Raw genomic sequence first — 24,945 nt, forward strand, 5'->3', positions numbered from 1 at the left:
ATCTTTTTTTTTTTTTAAGATTTTATTTATTCACTTGCGAGAGAGACAGAGAGAGAACAAGCAGGGGGAGAGGCAGAGGGAGAGGGAGAAGCAGACTCCCCGCCGAGCAAGGAGCCCTATGCGGGACTCGATCCCAGGACCCCGGGATCATGACCCGAGCCAAAGGCAGACGCTTAACCATCTGAGCCACCCAGATGCCCAGTTAGGCTCTTTTTAAGCCTGAAAGTGCACACACCTGTGTCAGCTCTTTGAGCCAAGGACGTGTGGGCAGCTGGAGCTGGTGTGGTCTCTGCTGTATGTGCGGCACAACCTGGGGTACAAGGAGAGCGCAAGTCGTTATGGTTGTCTCAGCTCCTCAGTGTTTCAAGTACTGGCCATCTGCCAGTCCATTGTTTGTTCCAAAGAGGCCTGCAGTCTCAGCTAAAGGAGCCACCAAGATCACCAAGTAAACTCCCTCCATCAGCAACAGGGAAACTGGTTCTGGACAGCCTGACATTCTCTGGTAAAACTCCCACAGGATAAAGCTGGAAAGGCAAGAAGGCCATAGAGTGTGTGCTGCCCAAAGTTTAGTAGTTAATTTGAAAAACACTTCACTTTGTTGTATGCCTTTGGTTGGATTCCACAGCACTGAATAGTTGTGTTTTGACCATTTTGTCCAGCTGTTTGCTTTTAGGGGATAAGCTTTTTTGTCATCTCACTCTATCCTGTGGGAAGTCAGCAGTTATCATATTTTAATTGGCCAATAGGTTTACATTGACTTTAATAAACATGGTTAGTAAGTTCCAAAAGCAAACATTTTAGGTAAACCAATATAGTTAATATAGTATAAAATTTTACCCTTTGAAATAAATACCATACTATATACCAAAAGCATGAACTAGAATGTACTTTGATGAGGCTTATATTAATGACACTGAACATTTAATAATTAACTAGTTTTTAAGATACATGAAAAATAAAGGTTAATATTTTAAAGATCTAGGGAATAAAATGTACAGCATAGGGAATATAGTCAGTGGTATTGTAATAGCGTTGTATGATGACAGATGGGAGCTACATTTGTGAGCATAGCATAACATATAGAGATGTTGAATCACTGTTGTACACCTGAAACTAATGTAACATTGTGTGTCAGCTATGCACAAATAGAAAAATTTAAAAACAAAAAAATACTTAAAAGAATCTACATGAAGAAAGCTATAAATAATAAAATTTAATTGAGGAACATAAGAGAAGATTGAAATAAAGACATGCTTTATACTTAGGTAGGAATAGTGATCATTGTAAAGTGGCCAATCTCCAGTAAATTAATCTATGAATTCAATATAGTCTACATCAGAACTCAATACCTGAGCACCTGATTTTGGTTTTGTCTGGTTGGGTTTAGGGATTTGGGGGCAGGGGTTTCTTCTTTGGTGATAGTGTTAGAGAGGTAGGAGGTATACAGAAACTTGGCAAAATCATTTCAGAAATGACATTCTAGAAAATGCAGGTAATGAGAGGGTTAATGAAATGGTGTAGTGAGCAATAGAATAGTCAAAATATAAACCCAAATACATCTATGAGCAATGGCATATAATATAGATATCATTTCAAATCAGTGGGGAAAAAAACTAATTACCAAATTACTTTTCAGTAATCCAGCAAACTAGGAGTCATCCTTGACATCTCCTTACCCCTTATATCCAGTTAGTCACTAGTACTGTCTGTTCTACTTCTTAAATGTTTCTCAGATCCTTCCTTTTTTGTTCTGTTTCCATGACTGTCATTTTATCAGACTACTGTCATTTCTTACTTGAGTTACTGCAATAGCCTCCTGGCTGATCTGTCTGCATCCACTCCTGTCTTTTCTAATTCATTTTCACATTATAGCCAGGGTGACCTAAAAGCACAAATATGATGTAACTACCCTCAGGCCAACTATTTTTCCAAACTCTAGCTGTACCATTTTCTCTGCAGTATAGCACAGTGGTTAAGAAATAATCCAGTCAAGAAATGGTCAGAAGGCATGAACAGACACTTCTCCAAAGAAGACATACAGATGGCCAACAGACACATGAAAAAAATGTTCAACATCGCTAGCCATCAGGGAAATACAAATCAAAACCACAATAAGATACCACCTTACACCAGTTAGAATGGCAGAAATTAACAAGACAGAAAACAACAAATGTTGGCGAGGCTGTGGAGAAAGGGGAACCCTCTTACACTGTTGGTGGAATGCAAGCTGGTACAGCCACTCTGGAAAATAGTATGGAGGTTCCTCAAGACGTTAAAAATAGAGCTACTCTACAACCCAGCAATTGCACTACTAGGTATTTACCCCAAAGATACAGATGTGGTGAAAAGAAGGGGCACATGCACCCCAATGTTCATAGAAGCAATGTCCACAATAGCCAAACTGTGGAAGGAGCTGAGGTGTCTTTCAACAGATGAATGGATAAAGATGTGGTTTATATATACAATGGAATATTACTCAGCCATCAGAAAGGATGAATACCCACTATTTGCAGCGACGTGGGTAGAACTGGAGGGATTATGCTAAGTGAAATAAGTCAAGCAGAGAAGGACATTATCATATGATTTCACTCATATGTGGAACATAAGGAATAACGCGGAGGACCACAGAGGAAGGGAGGGAAAACTGAGCAGGAAGAAATCAGAGAGGGAGACAAACCATGAGAGACTCTGGACTCTGGGAAACAGACTGAGGGTTCAGAAGGGAAGGGGCTAGGGGGATGGGGTAACCCTGTAATGGGTATTAAGGAGGGCACGTGTGGTGATGAGCACTGGGTGTTATACGCAGTTAATGAATCATCAAAAAAAAATCTCAGACTCAGACCAACTGCCTACATTCATATGCCGCTCCATCTCTTAATAGCTGTGTGGCTCTGGGCAAATTAGTGTACTTCTCTTTGCATAAAATTGAGTTTCTTCATTATAAAATGAGAATAATAGGGGCACCTGGCTGGCTCAGTCAGTAGAGTGTGCGACTCTTGATCTCTTGAGTTCAAGCCCCACATTGGGTGTAGAGATTACTTAAAAATAAAGTCTTGAAAAAAAAGAAGAAAAGAATAATAATAATCTACCTCAGTAGGTTGTTTTGAGGATTAAATTAATTTATTTAAATCTCTTAGAACTGTGCTTAACACATAAGCGATATATATTTATTTGCTATTATATTTATTATTATTGCTGTCTACACCAGCCATAGAGCACCACTCTCTCTAGCACCTTCAGGCCTTTATACATGTTTCCTGTGTGGAATGTTTACTCCCACTTCTTATTTTCTTAACTTCAGTTCAAACTTTAGATTCAGTTTAAATGATATTTTTCTCAGGAAAGCCTTGTCTGAGCTGCTAAGTGAGTCAGACACCCTTTATATGCTCCCAAAGCTCCCTGAACTTCTTCCCAATACTTTCATGCTTGGATTATTATTTCTAATAACTTGTTGAATGCCCAGTTACCCAACAGGAACAGAAAACCATGAAGCCCCAAGGCCTGACATGGTGTCTGACACATAATGGGCATTTACTACATCTTTGTTTGTGACTAATGGTGTGACTGACTAAACAGTGCTGGGTGTATATATATATTTCTTATAGCAAAATAAATTCCAGAGGAATCAAAGATAATGTCAAAAATCAAACTATGGGAACATTTAAGAAAATGTGGGGCTCTTCTGCAGGATGGCATAGGAAGATCTTGAAACTCACCCCATCCCACAGATAACATCAAATCTACAGCTGCATATGGATCATTTCCCTCTGAAAAAGAAAACTAGATGAACTGTTTCTCCACAGCAAAAGACAAAAAGTTCACATTGAGATAGGTAGGAGAGTCAGAGATAAGGATTTACCAGAAACCCCACCCCAGCACTGTGACATGACAGTGAGGATTCTCACCAGTCCAGTATTTCTCCTGGAACAGTGAGGGGTTGATGTCTCAATTAAAGCACCCCTATCCCTGGGATCTGACCAGAGAGATGAGCCCCCAAAACATCTGGCTTAGAAAATGCAAAGGGGCTGATATCTAAGGGACCCAAAGCGCTATAGGAAACTGAGATGCCCCTTTTAAAGGGCTTATGTGCAGTCTCACTCTCCCCAAGACCCAGCAGAAAAATAGTAGTTTGAAAAGTGCCAAGATTCTATTGTAAAAGAAATTCATTTGGCAACCTAAAAGCATCTGCTGGAAGGGCAAGGGACCATTGAAACTCTCCCTGGAGATAGAGGTGCTGGCAGAAGCCAATTTTGCACTCTCCACTTACCCTGCTAGCACAAGTGGGTGGGCTCACAGGCAGTACCCTCCTGCTGCATTGCTAAGACGCAGTCACAATCTACAGATCTACAGTCACCACACCATCCCACTGCCTGAGGAAACTGGAGAGCACAGAAGGTTGCAGCACTCCCCCACTCTGTAGCTGGGGCAGGCAAGCACAACATTCATGGCATCCTCTCATTCCCTAAATAAAGTTGGTAAGTGTAGGCAGTTGGAGCGCTCCCTCACTCTCTGGCTGGGGCTATCATTCTCCTGCTCCCAGCCTAAAACTAGCATGCATGCACAGACAAGGTACTCTCCCACTACATTCCTGAAGCCCACAGGCATACAGTCAAGACATTTTCCCCTGCTTTTCTGAAGCTAGCGAACATGCCCTGCCCCATATACTCTGCCTAGATAAAGCCAGCAGATACATGCAGTCCACACGGGACACCGCTCAATCGCCTGGCCCTGGTGGCCATAGTGGTTGGCATTCCTGAGCTCCACAAGAATGTAACACTCAGACAGTTCTTGGCAAGCCACCACCATCAGGACACTGCACAGCAGCAGACTGAAACACAACCCCAGTCTTCTGGAAAAAAGGCCTATTTACCTAGCTTGGAGCTTCAGCTTAAGGGATAGGCTTCAGGTTTCCCGTGCATGTAAAGATTAAAGAGGTGCTCCCAGGGAACCTAATTAGACACACACCATCCTTGCACACCCCCTTGGCCTTCTACATCTTAACTAGACCTCTCAGAAAGGAGCTTACACACTTATCTGGAAACCCAATTTTTGCAAATGTTCCCCAGGGGACACCTCTAAATCTCCTGGTCTGGAGGCAGCAGGGACTATGTAGCCCCTACAGGATTGTATATACTTTTATATTTTAAAAGCTGCTGCCTAAGAGTCTGCTTCCAATCAACCCAAAACTGGGTTGGAATAGGTAGTTTAGACAATCACAAAGGTTCAAGAGACAACAGAGAGCTAAAAAGTAAGGTTGAAAGAGAAGTTTCATAACCTACACAAGGCTCTACTTAGAGTGAGAGAGATAGCTGCTTCAAGTAATACATAGAAACACACCAAGAGTCAAGCAAAATGAAGAAACAGAAAAATATGTTCCGAATAGAAGAACATGACAGAACCTCAGAAAAAGACCTTAATAATGTGGAGAAAAGTAATTTATCAGAAAAAGAATTTAAGGTAAGGGTCATAAGGATGCTCATGGAACTCGGGAGGAGAGGGGTGAACACAGTGAGAACTTCAACAAAGAGATAGAAAGTATAAGAAAGGACCAAGAAGGGGGTGTCTGGGTGGCTCAGTCAGTTAAGCATCCAACCCTTGATTTCAGCTCTGGTCATGATCTCAGGGTTGTGAGATTGAGCCTTGCATCGGGCTCATCACTGGACATGGAGCCTGCTAAAGATTCTCTCTCTCTCTCTCTCTCTTCCTCTGCCCCTCCCCACCTCTCTCTCTGCCTCTCTTAAAAAAAAAAAAAAAGCAGGAGGGGTTCAATGGCAGACTAGATGAAGCAGAACAGATCAGTATCTAGTAGACTTCAGTGGAACTCACCAAAGCAAAGCAATGAAAAGGAAAAAAAATTTTTTAATAAAGGTGACTTAAGGGACCTCTGGGACAACATCAAATAGAATAACACTTGCATTATAAGGGTCCCAGAAGGAGAAGAGAAAGGGCAGGAAATGTATTTGAAGAAATAATGGCTGAATACGTCCCTAACTAAGGGAAGGAAGTAGACATCCAGGTCCAGGAAGCTCAAAAGATTCCAATTAAGATGAATCCAAAGAGATCCATACCAAGACACATTATAATTAAAATGTCAAAAGTTAAAGAGAGAATCTCAAAAGCAGAAAGAGGGAAAACAAAAGAGGAAAAATCCCATAAGGCTATTAGGAGATTTCATGGCAGAAACTTTGCAGGCCAGAAGAGAGTGGCATGACATATTCAGAGTGATGAAAGGAAAACACCCTCCAGCCAAGAATGCAGGCATACCTCAGATATTGCGGGAGATTGAATCAGTAATTGGAAACCTCGTAACAAAAGTCCAGGACAGGATGGCTTCACTGGTGAATTCTACCAAACATTTGAAGAACGTTTAATGCCTATACTTCTCAGACTCCTCCAAGAAATTGAAGAGGAGGGAATGCTCCCAAACTGATTTCACAAGGCCAGCATTACCCTGATACCAAAAGCAAAGAAGAACACCAAAAAGAGAGAGAGAGGGAGGGAAGGAAAAGGAAATTACAGGCCAATATCCCTGAGGAACATACATGCAAAAATCAACAAAACATTAATAGTCCAAACTCGGCAATACATTAAAATGATCTTACATCATGATCAAGTGGGATTTATTCTAGGGATGCAAGTATGGTCAGCATCCACAAATCAATCAAGATGATATACACCACATCAACAAAATGAAGGCTAAAAATGATGTCATTTTAATAGATGCATAGAAAGCATTTGAGAAAATTCATTTATGGTAAAAAAAAAAAAAAAAAACAACAAAATAGGTATAAAGGGAACTACCTCAACATATTAAGGGCTATGTGGTGAAAAGCTAAAGCTTTACCTCTAAGATCAAGAACAAGATAAGGATGCCTACTCTTGCCACTTTTATTCAACAAAGAATTGGAAGTGCTAGCCAGAACAATTATGCAAGAAAAAGAAATAAAAGGCAGCCAAATTGGAAAGGAAGAAGTAAAACTTCCACTATTTACAGACGACATGATACTGTATATAGAAAACCCTGTAGACTCCACCAAAAAACTATCAGAACTAATAAGTGAATTCCGTAGAGTTGCAAGATACAAAATTAATACACAAAGCTCTGTTGCATTTCGGTACATTAACAAAATATCTGAGAAATCAAGAAAATAATCCCATTTACAATTGCATTAAAAAGAATGAAATACTAGAAATAAATTTAACCAAGGAGGTGAAAGATCTATTACCTGAAAAGTATATGACATTAATGAAAGAAATTGAAGATAACACAAATAAATGGAAAGATATTTTGTGTCATAGGTTAGAAAAATGGATATTGTTAAATGTCCATTCACCCAAAGCAATCTACAGATGCATTGCAATCCCTATCAAAATTCCAATGACATTTTTTACAGAATTAGAATAATACTATAACTTCTGTGGAAGGAACCACAAAAGACCCTAAATAGCCAAAGGAATGTTAAGAAAGAAGAACAAAGCTGGAGGTATTACTGTGCCTGATTTCAAGCAGTATTATGAAGCTATAATAATCAAAACAGTGTGGTATTGTCATAAAAACAAACACATAGATCAATGGAACTATAGATATAGATAACCCACCCTCATGTATATGGTCAGTTAATTTTCAGCAAAGGAGGCAAGAATATACAATGGGGAAAGGGCAGTCTATTTAATAAATAGTATTGGGAAAACTGGACAGCTGCTACACACAAAAGAATGAAACTGGACCACTATCTTACACCATCTACAAAAAATTAACTCAAAATGGATTCGAGACTTGAATGTAAGACCTAAAACCATAAATGCCCAAGAAGAAGACATAAGCAATAAGCTCCTTGATATCAGTCTTAGTATTTTTTTTATCTGACTCCAAAGGCAAAGGGAACAAAAGCAAAAATAAACAAATGGGACTACATCAAACTAAAAAGCTTCTGTACAGCAAAGGAAACCCTCAACCAAACAGAAGGGCAACTTTCCAAATGGGAGAAGATATCTGTAAATCATATATCTGATTAGGGACTAATATCCAAAATATATATAAAGAATTTATACAATTCAGTAGGAGAAATGATCCAATTAAAACATGGGCAGATGATTTGAATAGACATTTTTCTAAAGAAGACATACAAATAGCAAACAGGCACATGAAAAGATGCTCAACATCACTAATCAGGGAAATGCAAATCAAAACCATAATGAGATAGCACCTACACCTGTTAGAAGGGCTAGTATCAAAATGACAAGAAATAACAAAACGCTAGCAAGGATGTGGAGAAAAGGGAACGCTTTGTATTGTTGGTGGCATTGTAAATTTGTACAGCCACTGTGGAAAACCATATGGAGATTCCTCAAAATTAAAATTAGAACTACAGGGCATGCCAGAGTGGCTCAGTCAGTTAGGCGTCTGCCTTCAGCTCAGGTCATGATCCCAGGGTACTGGTATTGAGCCCCACATCGGGCTCCCTGCTCAGGGGGTGTCTTCTTCCCCTTCTTCTGCCTCTCCTCCGGCTTATGCTCTCTCTCTTGCTCACTCTGTCTCCCAAGTAAATAAAATCTTAAAAAAAAAAAAAATTACAATATGATCCAACAATTCCACTACTGGGTATCTATCCAAAGAAAACAGAAACACTAATTCAGAAAGGCATATGTACCCCTTTTTTCATTGCAGCACTATTTAAAAGCCAGAGTATGAAAACAAGTGTTATTGATAGATAAGTGGATAAAAAGATGTGGTTTATATACCCAATACAACTCAGCCATAAGAAAATCTTGACATTTGCAACAACATTGGATGGACCTTGAGGGTATTATTCTAAGTAGTATAAGTCGGAGCAAGACAAATACCACAGGATTTCATTTATATGTGGAATCTAAAAAACAAACAAAAAACCAAGATTGATAGATACAGAGAACAGATTGGTGGTTACCAGATAGGAGATGTGTTTGGAGGAAACAGAATGGGATCACAAAGTACATGCTTTTAGTTACAAAAGGAAACCCTCAACTAAATAGAAGGGCAACTTACTGAATTGGAGAAGGTAAGTCATTGGGCTGTAATGTACAGCATTAGGAATATAGTCAATAATATTGTATTACCTTTGTAAAGTAGAAGATGGTGACTACACTTATTGTGGTGATCATCTTGCAATGTATACAAATGTCAGTTCACTATGTTCTACACCTGAAACTAATGTAGTATTGTATGTCAGTTGTACCTGATTTGAAAAAAAAAGTGGGTAAATGTTTTTATATTATTGAGGTAAGCAATGTAGTTCTGTTCCAAAAGCCATAAAAGAAAATGTAGTAAACTTGACTACTGTTACTCTTTTTTTAAATGACTAACATCTCAATAGAATAGTCAAAGTTCAGGAAAGGGCAGTTAGCAGAAGAAATACAAATGACTAATAAATATGAATAATAATCAATGGGGCGCCTGGGCGCCTCAGTCGTTAAGTGTCTGCCTTCAGCTCAGGTCATGACCCCAGGGTTCTGATATCGAGCCCCACATCGGGCTCCCTACTCAGTGGGGAGCCTGCCTCTCCCACTCTCTCTGCTTGTGTTCCTGCTCTCGCTATCTCTCTGTCAAATAAATAAAATCTCTTTAAAAAAATATGAATAATCAAGGAAATGCAAGTTGAAATAATAGTGATTTGTTTTGTTTTATTTCTTACCAGACTGACAAAGATAAAAAAAGTTTGATAATCTTTAGTGTTCTCCAAAGTGTGAGGGAATGGGTATTCTTCTCCACTGTTGGTTGGTAATGTAAATTGCCAAGATATCTAACAAAGTTTAAGTGCAAATGTAATTTGGCAGTGGGTTATCCTTTATAATGACCAGTGTACAAAGATAAGTATATAACAGTATATCTCAAGCATTGTTTATAGTAAAAAAAAATTTGGAAACAATCTAAATATCTAACAGCACATTCATTATATTATGCAGGCGACCTTGGCTAGCTTACATGTCATATGTAGGATTTCCCTACTGCTAATAGACATGGGAAAATTCAGACCTTTTTGTTCTTTTCTGTGACAAATACAAGAGTGGGAGGAAAAGGAATACATGTTAATAAAGAAGAAATAAGGTAACCTTGCTTGCTACCCTGAAAAAGTGTTTGTGTGTATACATAGTTGCACAATGGCACATACAGTGCAATAGCTAGTAAAAATTATGACAGACCTATATTGGTTATGACAAGTGCTCCCCTTTAAAAAGAAAAGAAAAGCTGTTTTCAAAACATGTATATAATGATTTCCTTTGCATAAGTCTCTTCAACATATGGTGCTGGGACAACTGGATATCCACATGTAAAAAAATGAAGTTGGATTTCTACCTCATATCATATACAATAATTAACTGAAATCAATCAGACTTAAATGTAAAAGCTAAGACTGTAACACTCTTAGAAGCACTTCATGAAAGGGGAAATGCTTCATAACATTGGATTTGGCAGTGATTTCTTATAACACCAAAAGCATAAGCAATTGATGAAAAATTAGATGTGTTGGACTTCATTACAGTTAAAAACTTTTGTGCATCAAAGGACCCTATCAAAAAGTGAAAAGACAGCCTACAGAGTGGTAGAAGATATTTGTAAATTATATCCCTAATAAGGGTCTATCTAGTATCAGGATATCTAAAGAACTCCTACAACTCAACAACAAAAGGATAACCCATTGCCAACAAATTGGGCAACCTGGAAGAAATGGTTAAATTCCTAGAAACATATAAATTACCAAAGCTGAAACAGAAAGAAATAGAAAATGAACAGACCAATAACCAGCAAAGAAATTGAATTGGTAATCAACAAACAAAAGTCTAGGACCAGATGGTTTCACAGGCAAATTCTACCAAACATTTAAAGAAGAGTTAATACCTATTCTTCTCAAACTATTCCAAAAAATAGAAAAGGAAGGAAAACTTCCAGATTTATACTATGAGTCCAGCATTACCCAGATACCAAAACCAGATAAAGACACCACTAAAAAAGAGAACTACAGGCCAATATCCCTGATGAACATAAATGCAGAAATTCTCAGTAAAATACTAGCATACCAAATCCAGCAATATGTTGAAAAAATCATTCCCCACAATCAAGTGAGATTTATTCCTGGGTTACAAGGGTGGTTCAGTATTTGCAAATCAGTTGTGATATATCACATTAATAAAAGAAAGGATAATAACCATATGATCATTTCAGTAGATGCAGGAAAAGCATTTGACAAAGCACAACATCCATTCATGATAAAAACCCTCAACAAAGTAGGTTTAGAGGGAACATACCTCAACACAATAAATGCCATATATGAAAAAATAAACAGCTAATATCATCCTAAATGGGGAGAAACTGAGAGCTTTTCCTCTACAGATAGGAACAAGATAGGGATGTCTACTCTCACCACTGTTATTTAACGTAATACTAGAACTCCTAGCCATAGCAATCAGACAAAAAGAAATTAAAGACATCTAGATCGGCAAGGAAGAAGTTAAACTTTCACTCTCTGCAGATGACATGATACCCTATATAGAAAACCCAAAAACTGCATCAAAAAATTGCTAGAACTGGTAAACGAATTCAGTAAAGTCAGAGGATACAAAATCAGTCTACAGAATTCTGTTGCATTTCTATATACCAATAATGAAGTAGCAGAAAGAGAAACTAAGGAATCGATCCCATTTCCACATGCACTAAAAACAATAAAATACCTAGGAATAAACCTAACCAAAAAGGTGAAAGACCTGTACTCTGAAAACTATAAAACACTGATGAAAGAAATTGAAGATGACACAAACAAATGGAAAGACAGATGGCTCAGTCATTAAGCGTCTGCCTTTGGCTCAGGTCATGGTCCCAGGGTCCTGGGATCGAGTCCCACATTGAGCTCCCTGCTCAGCGGGAAGCCTGCTTCTCCCTCTCCCACTCCCTCTGCTTGTGTCCCCCCTCTCGCTGTGTCCGTCTCTGTCAAATAAATAAATAAAATCTTTAAAAAAAAAGAAAAGAAATGGAAAGACATTACATGCTCATGGATTGGAAAAACAAATATTGTTAAAATGTCTATACTCCCCAAAGCAATCTACACATTTAATGCAATCCTTATCGAAAAACCAACAGCATTTTTCGCAGAACTAGAACAAGCCATCCTAAAATGTATGGAACCATAAAAGACCCGGAATAGCCAAAACAACCTTGAAAAAGAAAAAAAAAACGGAGGCATCAGAATCCCAGACTTCAAATTACGTTACAAAGCTGTAGTGATCAAAACAGTGTGGTACTGGCACACATGGTTAAGTGGAACAGAGTGGAAAACCCACGAATGAACCCACAACTATAAGGTCAATTAATCTTTGACAAAGCAGGATAAACTATCCAGTGGGCAAGACACTCTCTTCAATGAATGGCTTTGGGAAAACTGGATGACAACATGCAAAAGGATGGAACTGGGCCACTTTCTTACACCATAAACAAAAATAAATTTAAAATGGATTAAAGACCTAAATGTGAGACTTGAAACCATAAAAATCCTAGGAGAGAACACAGGCAGCAACTTCTTTCTAGCTATGTCTCCTGAGGCAAGGGAAGTAAAAGCAAAGATAATAAACTGTTGAGACTACATCAAAATAAAAACTTTGTGCAGCACCTGGGTGGCTCGGTTGGTTAATAATGCGACTGCCTTTGGCTCAGGTCATGATCCTGGAGTCTCAGGATTGAGTCCCACATCGGGCTTCCTGCTCGGCAGGGAGTCTGCTTCTCCCTCTGACCCTCCCCCCTCTCGTGCTCTCTCTCTCTCTCTCTCTCTCTCTCTCTCTCTCTCTCTCTCTCTCTCTCTCTCTCTCTCATTCTGTCTCTCAAATAAATAGAATCTTTTTAAAAATAATAATAAAAATAAAAACCTTCTGGGGTGCCTGGGTGGCTCAGTTGTTAAGCATCTGCCTTCGGCTCAGGTCATAATCCCAGGGTCAAGCCCCACATTGGGCTCCCTGCTCAACGGGAAAGCCTGCTTCTCCCTCTCCCACCCCCCCCCGCTTGTGTTCCCTCTCTCGCTGTCTCTCTCTGTCCAATGAATAAATAAAATCTTTAAAAAATAGTAAAAATGTAAACCTGCACAGTGATGGAAACCTAAAAGGCATCCTACAGAATGGGAGAAGATATTTGCAAATAACCTATCCAATAAAGGGTTAGTAGCCAAAATATATAAAGAACTCCTACAACTCAACACCAAAGAAACAAATACTCCAACTTAAAAATGGGCAGAATACATGAATTGACATTTCTCCAAAGATATACAGATGACCAACAGACACATGAAAAGATACTCATCATCACTTATCTGAGAAATGCCAAGTCAAAACTACAATGAGATATCACCTCACACCTTTCAGAATGGCTAAAATGAACAACACAAGAAGATTTGGAGAAAGGGGAACTGTCTTGCACTGTTGGTGGGAATGCAAACTGGTGTAGCCACTCTGGAAAATGATATGGACGTTCCTCAAAAAATTAGAAATAGAAGTACCCGATGATCCAGCAATCACACTACTAGGTATTTACCAAAGAAATATGAAAATACTAACTCAAAGGAATACATGAACCTCTATGTTTATAGTAGCATTATCTACAATAAACAAATTATGGAAAGAGCCCAAGTGTCCACCGACTGATGAATGGATAAAGAAAATGTGCTGTGTATATATAGTGGAATATTACTCACCCATAAAAGAATGAAATCTTGTTTAAAATGACATGGATGGAGCTAAATAGTATTATGCTACTCAACATTAACTCAGAGAAAGACAGATACTATATGATTTTGCTCACATGTGGAATGTAAGAAGCAAACAAAATGTAACAAATGAACATAGGGAAGAAAAAAGAGAGGGGGACAAGCCATAAAACAGACTCTTAGCTATCAAGAACAAACTGGTAGTTAGCAGAAGGGTGGTGCATGGGGGGGATGGGTGAAATAGGTGATGGGGATTAAGGAGGGCTAATGTATGGAAGTGTTGAGTCACTATATTGTACCCCTGAAGCTAATATTACACTATATGTTTAACTGGAACTTAAAGATTTAAAGAAAAAAGACAGCCCAGTTAAAAAACTGGGCAAAGGACTTGAATAGACATTTTCCCAAAGGATATAAACAAATAGCCAACAACCACATGAAAAGATGCTCAACATCATTAATCATAGGACAGTGCAAATTAAAATCAGAGTGAGATACCACAACAAACTCATCAAATGACTTAAAGTAATTGACAATACCAAATGGCTGCAAGATGCAGAGAAACTGGATCACTCATCCACTACTAGTGGGAATGTAAAATGATACTGCCACTGTGATAAAACAGTAACTGCACTCCTGGGCATCCATCCTAGAGAAATGAAAAACTGTGTTCATACTAAAACCTGTCCACAAATTTTTTTAGCAGCTTGTAATAGCCAAAAACTGGAAACAACCCAGATATCCTTCAAGAGGTGAATGGTTAAACTGGTAATCTGTACAATGAAATAGTACTCTGCAATAAAAAGGAACAAACTGTTGATACAACAACAGCCTGAATGAATATCCAGAGAATCATGCTGAACCAAAAATGCCAATACCAAAAATTATATACTATATGGTTCTATTTATATAAGATTTTGAAATAAAATTATAGGAAAAGAAAGTCAGTTAGCGGTTGCCAGAGGTCAAAGAGAGGGTGGCTGAGAGAGAAATCAGTGTGGCTATAAGAGCAAATAAAGGATTGTCATAGTGAGGGAAATGTTCTTCTCTGTGTTGACTGTATCAAGTTATATTGTTTTGCAAGATGTCACCAGTGACCATTGGAGGAAACTGAGTAATGGTACAAGAGATCTTTCTGTATTTTGTACAGTTGTGTGTGAATCTACAATTGTCTCAAAATAGAAAAAATTTTTAATATAAATGAAGGGTTTACGGGGACATACATTGTTCCCTGCATTATGTGTTCTAGACGGGGTGTTTTGTGTCTTTTGCTGATTTGTTCTATTTCTTGCTATGGTGCCTTTGCTTAGTTATCATGCTGTTTCTTTTGCTCACACTCTGTCCAGATTTTCTCATTGCTGTGGTAGAGCACAAAGAAAATTCTCCTTGATCTCTTCCCACCTTATCTGGAACAATTTATCTTGTCCTTACATTTTGGTCCACTTCTCTGTAGACCAAAGGGGTGGAAGCAAGGGGGGAGGAGACTCCTCTGGGGTAAATGCAGCCCTTCCTCAAGAACCAATATTCTGTTCATCCTTCTGATCTCATTAAGTGTCCTAGACATAGCTCACTCCTCCCCTCCAAGGTACATCCCACTCTATGGGCTTAGGGTTAGTCCCTCAATTTAACATAGTGCCCTGAAAGATTCTGCACCCTGGAAGCCCTCCTGCCCTCTGCTTAAGTCTCAGCGAGCTCTATAGGAGCTTCTATTGGAGTTGTCCTTGACTTGTCCCCACTAATCTGCTATCACTAAATTGAAGTTTTTAATGAAGTTCTAATCTAATAGTCTCACTCCCACGGCTATTTCTGAGAAGTAGGGTTAGGGGTAGTATTAGCAGACATGGGGGACCATCTGACACCTGAATCTAGTGTTTCTTTTTCCATCTGCTCCTTTTCAAAATATTTAGTTTAAATTTGTAACCCCTTTTATTGTTTAGTTGTGGCTGAAAGTCTTTTAGCAGTTCTGTTTTGTCATTATTTTTGTTTATGATATTAGAGATTTGAAGGAGAAATAATCTGTGAATCTGCTTTATGCAGTACTTTAATGGAATTCTCAATTATTAATTTTATAATTATGAAAAGCAGGTGTTTTTCAAATATTTCTAATATTCAGCAAAAACTCAAAGGCCTTCTGGCTTTAATTCTCTCAGTCCTGCTTCATTAAAAAAGGCCTCGAGGGGCACCTGGGTGGTTCAGTCAGTTAAGTGTCTGCCTTTGGCCCAGGTCATGATCCCAGGGTCCAGGGATCAAGTCCCACATCAGGCTCCCTGCTTTGGGGGGGGGGTCCTGCTTCTCTCTTTCCTTCTGTCTGCCGCTCCCCCTTCTTCTGCCCTCTCTCTGTCAGGTAATTAAATAAAATGTTAAAAAATAATGCCTCGAGATCACATTTTGAAATAGTATTTATTTCACTATTCTAAGCTCTCTTTTTGGATTGATCTAAGATTTTGTTTACTGCTGAAGTCCATCTTGAGTATTTTAGCCCTTATTGTTTTTCTCTTGCTTGAGCAGAGACAGTTATAGAATAGTATTATGCAAAATAACATATAGGATTCTTCCACCTTTGTTGTTGTTGTTACAAGAATCTTTATGGATATTATCCTAAAGAATTCCAGGTTACAGGGTCCATTTTTGTTCTTGGTTATAATTACTTGAAATTATTGTATCTTTTTTTTTTTTATAGGAATCAACAGTGAAAGAACCTGAAATTACCACAACCCTTCAGATACATTTCTTTGGAAAAAGAGGAGAAAGAAAACTTCATTATCGGGAATTTCGAAGGTAAATGCAAATATTTATATTCATTTAAGAAAATTTGAGATTTGGAAAGATGGCGGAGGAGTAGGGGACCCTATTTCAACTGGTCCCCAGAATTGAGCTGGATATCTACCAGACCACTCTGAGCACCCACGAAACCAGCCTGAGATGTAAGAAGATCTGGATCTCTACAAACAGAATATCACAGGCGGTTGGTTTCGAGGTATGAGGCGGGGAGCTGTGATTCCGGGGGCAGATATCGGAGGATAAACGGCAGCGGGAGGGTGCCTGGCCGTGGGGACCCTACACCACCGGTGAATGACAGCCTCGCATGCTGGGGATGGGGCACAGACTCGCAGACCAGTAGGGTGGGGAAAGGACTTTAGGGCAGCCCCCGGGGCAGAAACCCAGAGCGGCTGGGTCGTGTGTGTGGAACTGGGAGTGGCTGGCAGTTTTAGAAGCACAAAGGGCAGAGACAGGCCCCAACCTGGAGGCAGGACTTGGGGGCGCTGCAGAGGGGCCCACAACCCAGGCCGCTGCAGTTTATAGCAGCACGGACAGAAACGGAGATGATGTGGCCTGGAGAGCTCACTGAAGAACAGACTGCGGTCTCTCTATTCTGAGGCAGAGGGTTGGAACCGGTCTCTTCTGCTCTGACTCTCGGAAGAGACGCAGAAAGCCTCCAGGGAAAGCTGCCAGAGAACAAAAGCCACAAAAACTGATCCCGCTGAGCCCATCCCCGGCCACAAGGGGGCAGGGCAACTCCGCCCAAACAGGGCTGCCTGAGTAACAGCATGGCAGGCCCCTCCCCCAGAAGACAGGCTGGGAAAACAAGAGGCCAGCAACCCTAAGGTCCCAAGAAAACAGGTGGGACCTGTTTTGGTCAATAATTTGGACTCTGTACATTCCCTCAAACACCCATCAACAGAATGACTAGGAGGAGGAGCCCCCAAAATAGAAAAGACTCAGAGATTATGACTTATGCTGCAGATTTACAAATGGATGCAGATATAACCAAGATGTCGGAGATGGAATTCAGGCTAGCAATTGTGAAGACAATGGCTAGAATGAGAAATCAATTAATGGCAGCATAGAGTCTCTAAGGGCAGAAATGAAAGCTGAATTGGCAGAACTTAAAAATGCTATCAGTGAGATCCAATCCAATCTAGATAATCTAACAGCTAGGGTAGCTGAGTCAGAAGAACGAATAAGTGACCTGGAAGACAATATAATAGATAAAAAGGGAAAAGAGGAGCTCAGGGAAAAACAACTCAGAATCCATGAAAATAGAATCAGAGAAATAAGTGACACCATGAAGTGTTCCAATGTCAGAATAATTGGAATCCCGGAGGGAGTGGAGAGAGAGAGAGGACTAGAAGATGTATTTGAGCAAATTGTAGAATGAAACAAACATTCTCGTCCTAGAGGCAGAGAGGACCCCTCCCAAGATCAAGGAAAACAGGCCAACACCCTGGCATGTAATAGTAAAACTTGCAAATCTTACAACCAAGGAAACCATCTTAAGGGCAGTTAGGGGGAAGAGATTCCTTACGTACAGAGGGAGGAACATCAGAATAACATCAGACCTATCCACAGAGACCATCAGTCCAAAACCTATGGGATACTGCAAAGGCGGTCCTAAGGGGGAAATACATAGCCATCCAAGCCTCACTCAAAAAAATAGAAAAATCCTGAATTCAACTAACTCTACACCTTAAAGAACTAGAGAAAAAGCAACAAATGATGCCTAAGCCACGCATTAGAAGAGAAATAATTAAAATTAAAGCAGAGATCAATGAATTAGAAACCAGAAACACAGTAGATCAGATCAACGAAACTAGAAGTTTGTTCTTTGAAAGAATTAATAAAATCGATAAACCACTGGCCAGACTTAGCCAAAAGAAAAGAGAAAGGACCCAAATTAATAAAATTATGAATGAAAGGGGAGAGATCACGACTAACACCAAGGAAATAGAAACAATTATTAGAAATTATTATCAACAACTATATGCCAATAAACTGAGCAATCTGGATGAAATGGAGGCCTTCCTGGAAACCTATAAGCTGCCAAGACTGAAACAGGAAGAAATTGACAAACTGAATAGGCCAATAACCAGTAACGAGATTGAAGCAGTGATCCAAAACCTCCCAAAAAACAAGAGGCCAAGGCCTGATGGATTCCCTGGGGAATTCTACCAAACATTCAAAGAAGAAATAATACCTATTCTACTGAAGCTGTTTCAAAAAACAGAAGGAAAACTTCCAAACTCATTCTATGCGGCCAGCGTTACCTTAATCCCCAAACCAGGCAAAGACCCCATCAAAAAGGAGAATTTCAGACTGATATCCCTGATGAATATGGATTCCAAAATCCTCAACAAAATCCTAGCTAATAGGATCCAGCAATACATTAAAAGGATCATCCACCACAACCAAGTGGGATTTATCCCCAGGATGCAAGGGTGGTTCAACATTTGCAAATCAATGTGATAGAGCACATTAATAAGAGGAGGGAGAAGAACCATATGGTTCTCTCAATTGATGCAGAAAAAGCATTTGACAAAATGCAACATCCTTTCCTGATTAAAACTCTTCAGAGTATAGGGGTAGAGGGAACATTCCTCAAGGATTGATGTAAAAGTTGGGTATTCATCCTTTCTGATCAGATCAGAAGTCCTAGCAACAGCAGTCAGACAACAAAATGACATAAAAGGTATTCAAATTGGCAAAGAAGTCAAACTCTCTCTTTTCGCAGATGACATGATACTTTATGTGGAAAACCCAAAAGACTCCACCCCCAAATTACTAGAACTCATACAGCAATTCAGTAATGTGGCAGGATACAAAATCAATGCACAGAAATCAGTTGCTTTCTTATACACTAACAACGCAACTGTGGAAAGAGAAATTAGAGAAACTGTTCCATTTACACTAGCACCAAAAACCATAAGATAACTCGGAATAAACCTAACCAAAGAGGTAAAGGATCTATACTCTAGGAACTACAGAACACTCATGAAAGAAATTGAAGAAGACACAAAAAGATGGAAAAATATTCCATGCTCATGGATTGGAAGAATAAACATTGTTAAAATGTCTGTGCTACCCAGAGCAGTCTATACCTTCAGTGCCATCCCTATCAAAATTCCATTGACATTTTTCAAAGTGCTGGAACAAACAATCCTAAAATTTGTATGGAATCAGAAAAGACCCCGAATCGCCAAGGAAATGTTGAAAAAGAAAAACAAAGCTGGGGGCATCATGTTTCCCGATTTCAAGCTATATTACAAAGTTGTGATCACCAAGACAGCATGGTACTGGCACAAAAACATATAGACCAATGGAACAGAATAGAGAACCCAGATATGGATGCTCAACTCTATGGTCAAATAATCTTTGACAAAGCAGGAAAAAACATGCAATGGAAAAAAAGTCTCTTCAATAAATGGTGCTGGGAAAATTGGACAGCCACATGCAGAAGAATGAAACTCGACCATTCTCTAACACCACACACAAAGATAAACTCAAAGTGGATGAAAGACCTCAATGTGAGACAGGAATCCATCAAAATCCTAGAGGAGAACATAGGCAGTAACCTCTTTGACATTGCCCACAGCAACTTCTTTCAAGATACATCTCCAAAAGCTAGTGAAACAAAAGCAAAAATGAACTTTTGGGACTTCATCAAGATAAAAAGCTTCTGCACAGCAAAGGAAACAGTCAACAAAACAAAGGGGCAACCCACAGAATGGGAGAAGATATTTGCAAATGACACTACAGATAAAGGGCTGGTATCCAAGATCTATAAAGAACTTCTCAAACTCAACACCCAAAAAACAATCAAGTCAAAAAGTGGGCAGAAGATATGAAAAGACACTTCTCTGAAGAAGACATACAAATAGCTAACAGACACATGAAAAAATGTTCATCGCCATTAGCCATCAGGGAAATTCAAATCAAAACCACATTGAGATACCACCTTACACCAGTTAGAATGGCAAAAATGGGCAGGGAAAGAAACAACAAATGTTGGAGAGGTTGTGGAGAAAGGGGAACCCTCTTACACTCTTGGTGGGAATGTAAGTTGGTACAGCCACTTTGGAAAACAGTGTGGAGGTTCCTCAAAAATTTAGAAGTAGAGCTACCCTATGACCCAGCAATTGCACTCCTGGGTATTTATCCCAAAGACACAGATGTAGTGAAAAGAAGGGCCATATGCACCCCGATGTTCATAGCAGCAATGTCCACAATAGCCAAACTGTGGAAAGAGCCAAGATGCCCTTCAACAGATGAATGGATAAAGATGTGGTCCATAGATACAGTGGAATATTACTCAGCCATCAGAAAGGATGAATACCCAACTTTTACATCAACATGGGTGGGACTGGAGGAGATTATGCTAAGTGAAATAAGTCAAGCAGAGAAAGTCAATTATCATACGGTTTCACTTATTTGGGGAACATCAGGAACAGCATGGAGGACATCAGGAGAAGGAAGGGAAAAATGGGGGGGTATCAGAGGGAGAGATGAACCATGAAACTATGGACTCTGAGAAACGAACAGGGTTTTAGAGGGGAGGGGGTGGGGGGATTGGTTAGCCCAATGATGGGTATTAAGGAGGGCACGTACTGCACGGCGCACTGGGTGTTATATGAAAACAGTGGATCGTGGAACACCACATCAACAACTAATGATGTATTGTATGGTGACTAACATAACATAATAAAATTAAAAACGGGTATTCTGGAAAAAAAAATTTATAGGTAAAAGTTTATAAAACAACTGAATATACTCATTTCCCAGAACTGCAGACAATGAAACTAAATGTATGGATCTATATAGTATTTATGTCTGAGAACAAAACCCATTAAATATAAACTGAAATTACTATGCTCAGAAATATCTAACCTATTATGAAAAGTAATATGTGTTATAGAATACATTTTTATTTTATTTATTTATTTATTTTTTTTTTTTAGTCAGGGCTGTCACAGATGTATAGGGGTTTTTGGTAGCACAGATCACATAGTGTACAAGTTAGGAGTTTGGGAGTAGTTGATCAGGGAAGACTTTTTGAAGGAAATTGCACCTAAGCTGAATCTTGACAGATGAGCAGAAATTACCCAGGCAGAATTGGTGTGGACAGGAAAACATTTGAGGAAAAGAGAACAGCATGAGAAAAGATGTAGAGGCATGAAAATGTATGGTTCGTAAAGGGAATTACACGCAGCTGAGTGTAGAGTAGATGTAAGGTGGTGTGATAAAAGGTGAGAACAGAGGCTGGAGAAGTGTGTACTTGCCTTCGGAAATTTTTGTACTCCGAAAGATCAAGCTTGAATTAACAGTGGGAGGCCCTGAAGAACTATGCGTGAGGGATATACCTGGTCAGCTGTGCCTGTCATTCTGGCAGCAGAATAAAGGATAGATTTTATGAGAGAGAAGACCATTCAGATATTCCAAATAAGAAATAATGAGAGCCTTGAACTGGTGTAGTGGCAATAAGGATTTTGAAATAGAGGTTTCAAGACCTATTTAGGAGATTAAATTGTAGGGCTTAGTGATTGAGGAATGAGGTGGAATGCATGAAGACCCAAGTTTCGGAGCACCTGGGTGGCTCGGTTGGGCGTCTGCCTTCAGCTCAGGTCATGGTCCCAAGGTTCTGGGATCGAGCCCCGCATCGGGCTCCCTGCTCAGCGGAGAGCCTGCTTCTCCTCCTCCCAGCTCATCTCACTCATGCTCTCTGTCACTATCTTTGTCTCTCTCAAATAAATGTAAAAATAAAACCAAACAAAGCCATTATCATCAGCTGTACTTGTTCACACTAATACACCACTCCCCCTTCGTTTTAAGATTCCCTAACCTGGTTAACTTTTTTTTTTTTTTTTTTAGCAATTCTCTAATTTTATTGGATACTTTGAAGGAAACTTTTTTTTTAATTTTATTTTATTATGTACCTGGTTAATTTTTAAAGTTGTGCTAACTTTAATTTTCTTTAAAGGGATAATTTTATTTAAAATTCTTTACTTTAAAAAAAATTTTTACTAGCATTTCTGTAAATAATGAACTCAGTGAAATTTGTCATGCCATCATGCAGTTAAAAAAAAGATCCAATTAACAACAAATGCTTTATGAAGTTTCTTGGGACGCCTGGGTGGCTCAGTTGTCTTAACTGTCTGCCTTCGGCTCAGGTCATGATCCCAGGGTCCTGGGATCGAATACCACATCGGACTCCTTGCTCAGTCAGGAGCCTGCTTCTCCCTCTGCCTGCCCCTCCCCCTGCCTGTATTCTCTCTCTCTCTCTTGCTCTCACTTGCTGTCTGGCAAATAAATAAAATCTTTAAATGAATGGATTGGATGGATGAATGAATGCAGTTTTTCAAGAACTTGTCTCTTGGACAGAGCAAAGTTCTTCTAAAGTTAAAATTATTATTGTACTAGCTAGAATTGATGATCATAAAATGTCTTTAAAATTTTGCATAAGTCATAAAATAACAGAAAATAGCCTCTGTGTATATATAATGTTTCTAAAAACTTTTCACCAACATACTGACCAAATTAATAATTAAAATTCCATGAAAATTTTTGTGGCCTGTGTTATTTGGAGTTTTGAGTCTGGTTTTTATGGGAGTGTAATGTATCCTCTTCCTTATAAAAGAGATGTTTGTTCTTGGTCTCAGCCCCCTTCTTACAGTTTGTCTGATAAGGGATATTTTAGGAGATATAGCTTATTGGTTTCAAGGAAAGGCAAGGAAGGTGACACAAAATTACAGCTTTTGTGGTAGCTACTTACAATATTTGCCTATAGATATTAGCTTCTCATTTAGAGAAACAGTATTGATTTTGAAAAACACATATTTGTGATTTATACAGACCTGGATTCAAATGCAGAACTTCACCATTTATTAAGTGGGCTTTGTTGAACAAGCAATTTAATCTGAGTCTCCAGTCCAGTCCATTTCTTCATCTCTGAAATGATAATGCTGATATCTACTTAATAAGTTTATATAAATATGTTAATTTATTATGTGATTATATATAATTATAATGAATGTATTCATGCATAGTTTTTAATATGTTGATTTATATATAATTTCTTATTCTAAACAGGAGTCCAGCTGTAAATTGGCACTTGTAATAGAATATAAGTAGGTGGCTTATCAGAAGATGAGAAAGATGAAGAAAAGCAAAACAATGGTAGTGTCATAAAATGCAGTCAGTAATTAGGCTAGTACACAAAGTGCAAATCATGAGATTCTATGCACTTGCTGAGAATAAACCACAAATTTGACTCTGGGCTTTCTGACAGACAGTAGGAAGAGGGATACGTGATCAGTTACACAATTCACTGCATCCCTAAGCACTGAGTCTACGTAAGGGGGGAGGGGGCATTTATTCCTCATAGGGCCAGAAAGAAAGTTTCCCATGGGTCCTGTAAAAAAGGACACTGTGTAATATAAAGACTTACATTCTTAACAGTTATAGTAAGACCAGCAACAAATTTCAGATTTCACAGGCTGTTTTTTTATAGCATCTATCAGCAGAGAACAACTAAAATCAGAATTTTAAGCATGGAGGCATACTTCATTTCAGCTTTTAAAATTCAGCTTTTTCTTTAAAACCACTTTACACTTTAATAGGCAAGTACAAGTACTAATAATTAAATACGAAAAATTTAGAAATTGGTAGCAATATAAAAGGGAAAAAGCACTGGACTTGGGATACAAATAGGTGTAAATCCTAGTTATGCTATTTAGCATTTATTTAGCTGTATGGTCTTGGCAAATCATGTACCATTTTTATTCTTTGTAAAAATTAATTTTCTCTAAGATTTTATTTATCTGACAGAAAGAGCATAAGCAAGGGGAGCAGGAGAGGGAGAAGCAGGCTCCCTGCTGAGCAGGGAGCCCAGTGCAGTTCGATCCCAGGACCCTGGGATCATGACCTGAGCCCAAGGCAGCCGCTTAACCAGTTGAGCCACCCAGGTGCCCTGTAAAAATTTATAAAATGATACTTGTCCTGCCCATTTTAGAGAGTTGTAAGTAACTATAAAAGTAAATTTAAAAATTAGAAATCATAACAATTTTATAATCTAATAAAGGAAAAGAGCAGATCTCTAATTCACGCAAATTTCTCCCTTAATCTTTATTCTGTTCTTTCTACTCTTATTTATGTTAATGTCCTATCCCCCACATGAAAAGTCTGAGGTTGATCTGAGAATTAAATGAGGTAACATATTAAAGTATACACAATGTAACACATAGTAGGCACTCAGAATATGTGCCAAACTCTTATCAGCTTAAATTATTTTTAGAGTTTCTAGCAGCTTTGTTTCCCAGTTCCTAGATCTCTCTCCTTAGGGAATTCTTTTTCTCTGCCTTTTTTCTCTGTTTGCATTTCCCCAGCTCTCTTGGTCAAGATACTTCTTCAGCTTAGAATTTCCTCAGTCTCTTGCCGAAGGCTCCTTAATCCA

At 38.9% G+C, this 24,945-nt stretch overlaps 1 protein-coding gene across 2 annotated transcripts in view; it reads left to right on the forward strand.

The window, feature by feature from the left end:
- Positions 1 to 24,945, forward strand: part of MICU2 (mitochondrial calcium uptake 2) — a 173,599-nt gene that overhangs the window by 127,757 nt on the left and 20,897 nt on the right. For both annotated transcript variants that reach the window (XM_027590155.2, XM_027590156.2), the window contains one exon: positions 16,402 to 16,499. In XM_027590155.2, coding sequence (XP_027445956.1) covers positions 16,402 to 16,499 — 98 coding nt within the window. The remainder of the gene's footprint in view (positions 1 to 16,401; positions 16,500 to 24,945) is intronic.

This window comes from Zalophus californianus, chromosome 3 (assembly GCF_009762305.2).
Source record: "Zalophus californianus isolate mZalCal1 chromosome 3, mZalCal1.pri.v2, whole genome shotgun sequence".
In the NCBI taxonomy this organism is placed as follows: Eukaryota; Metazoa; Chordata; class Mammalia; order Carnivora; family Otariidae; genus Zalophus; species Zalophus californianus.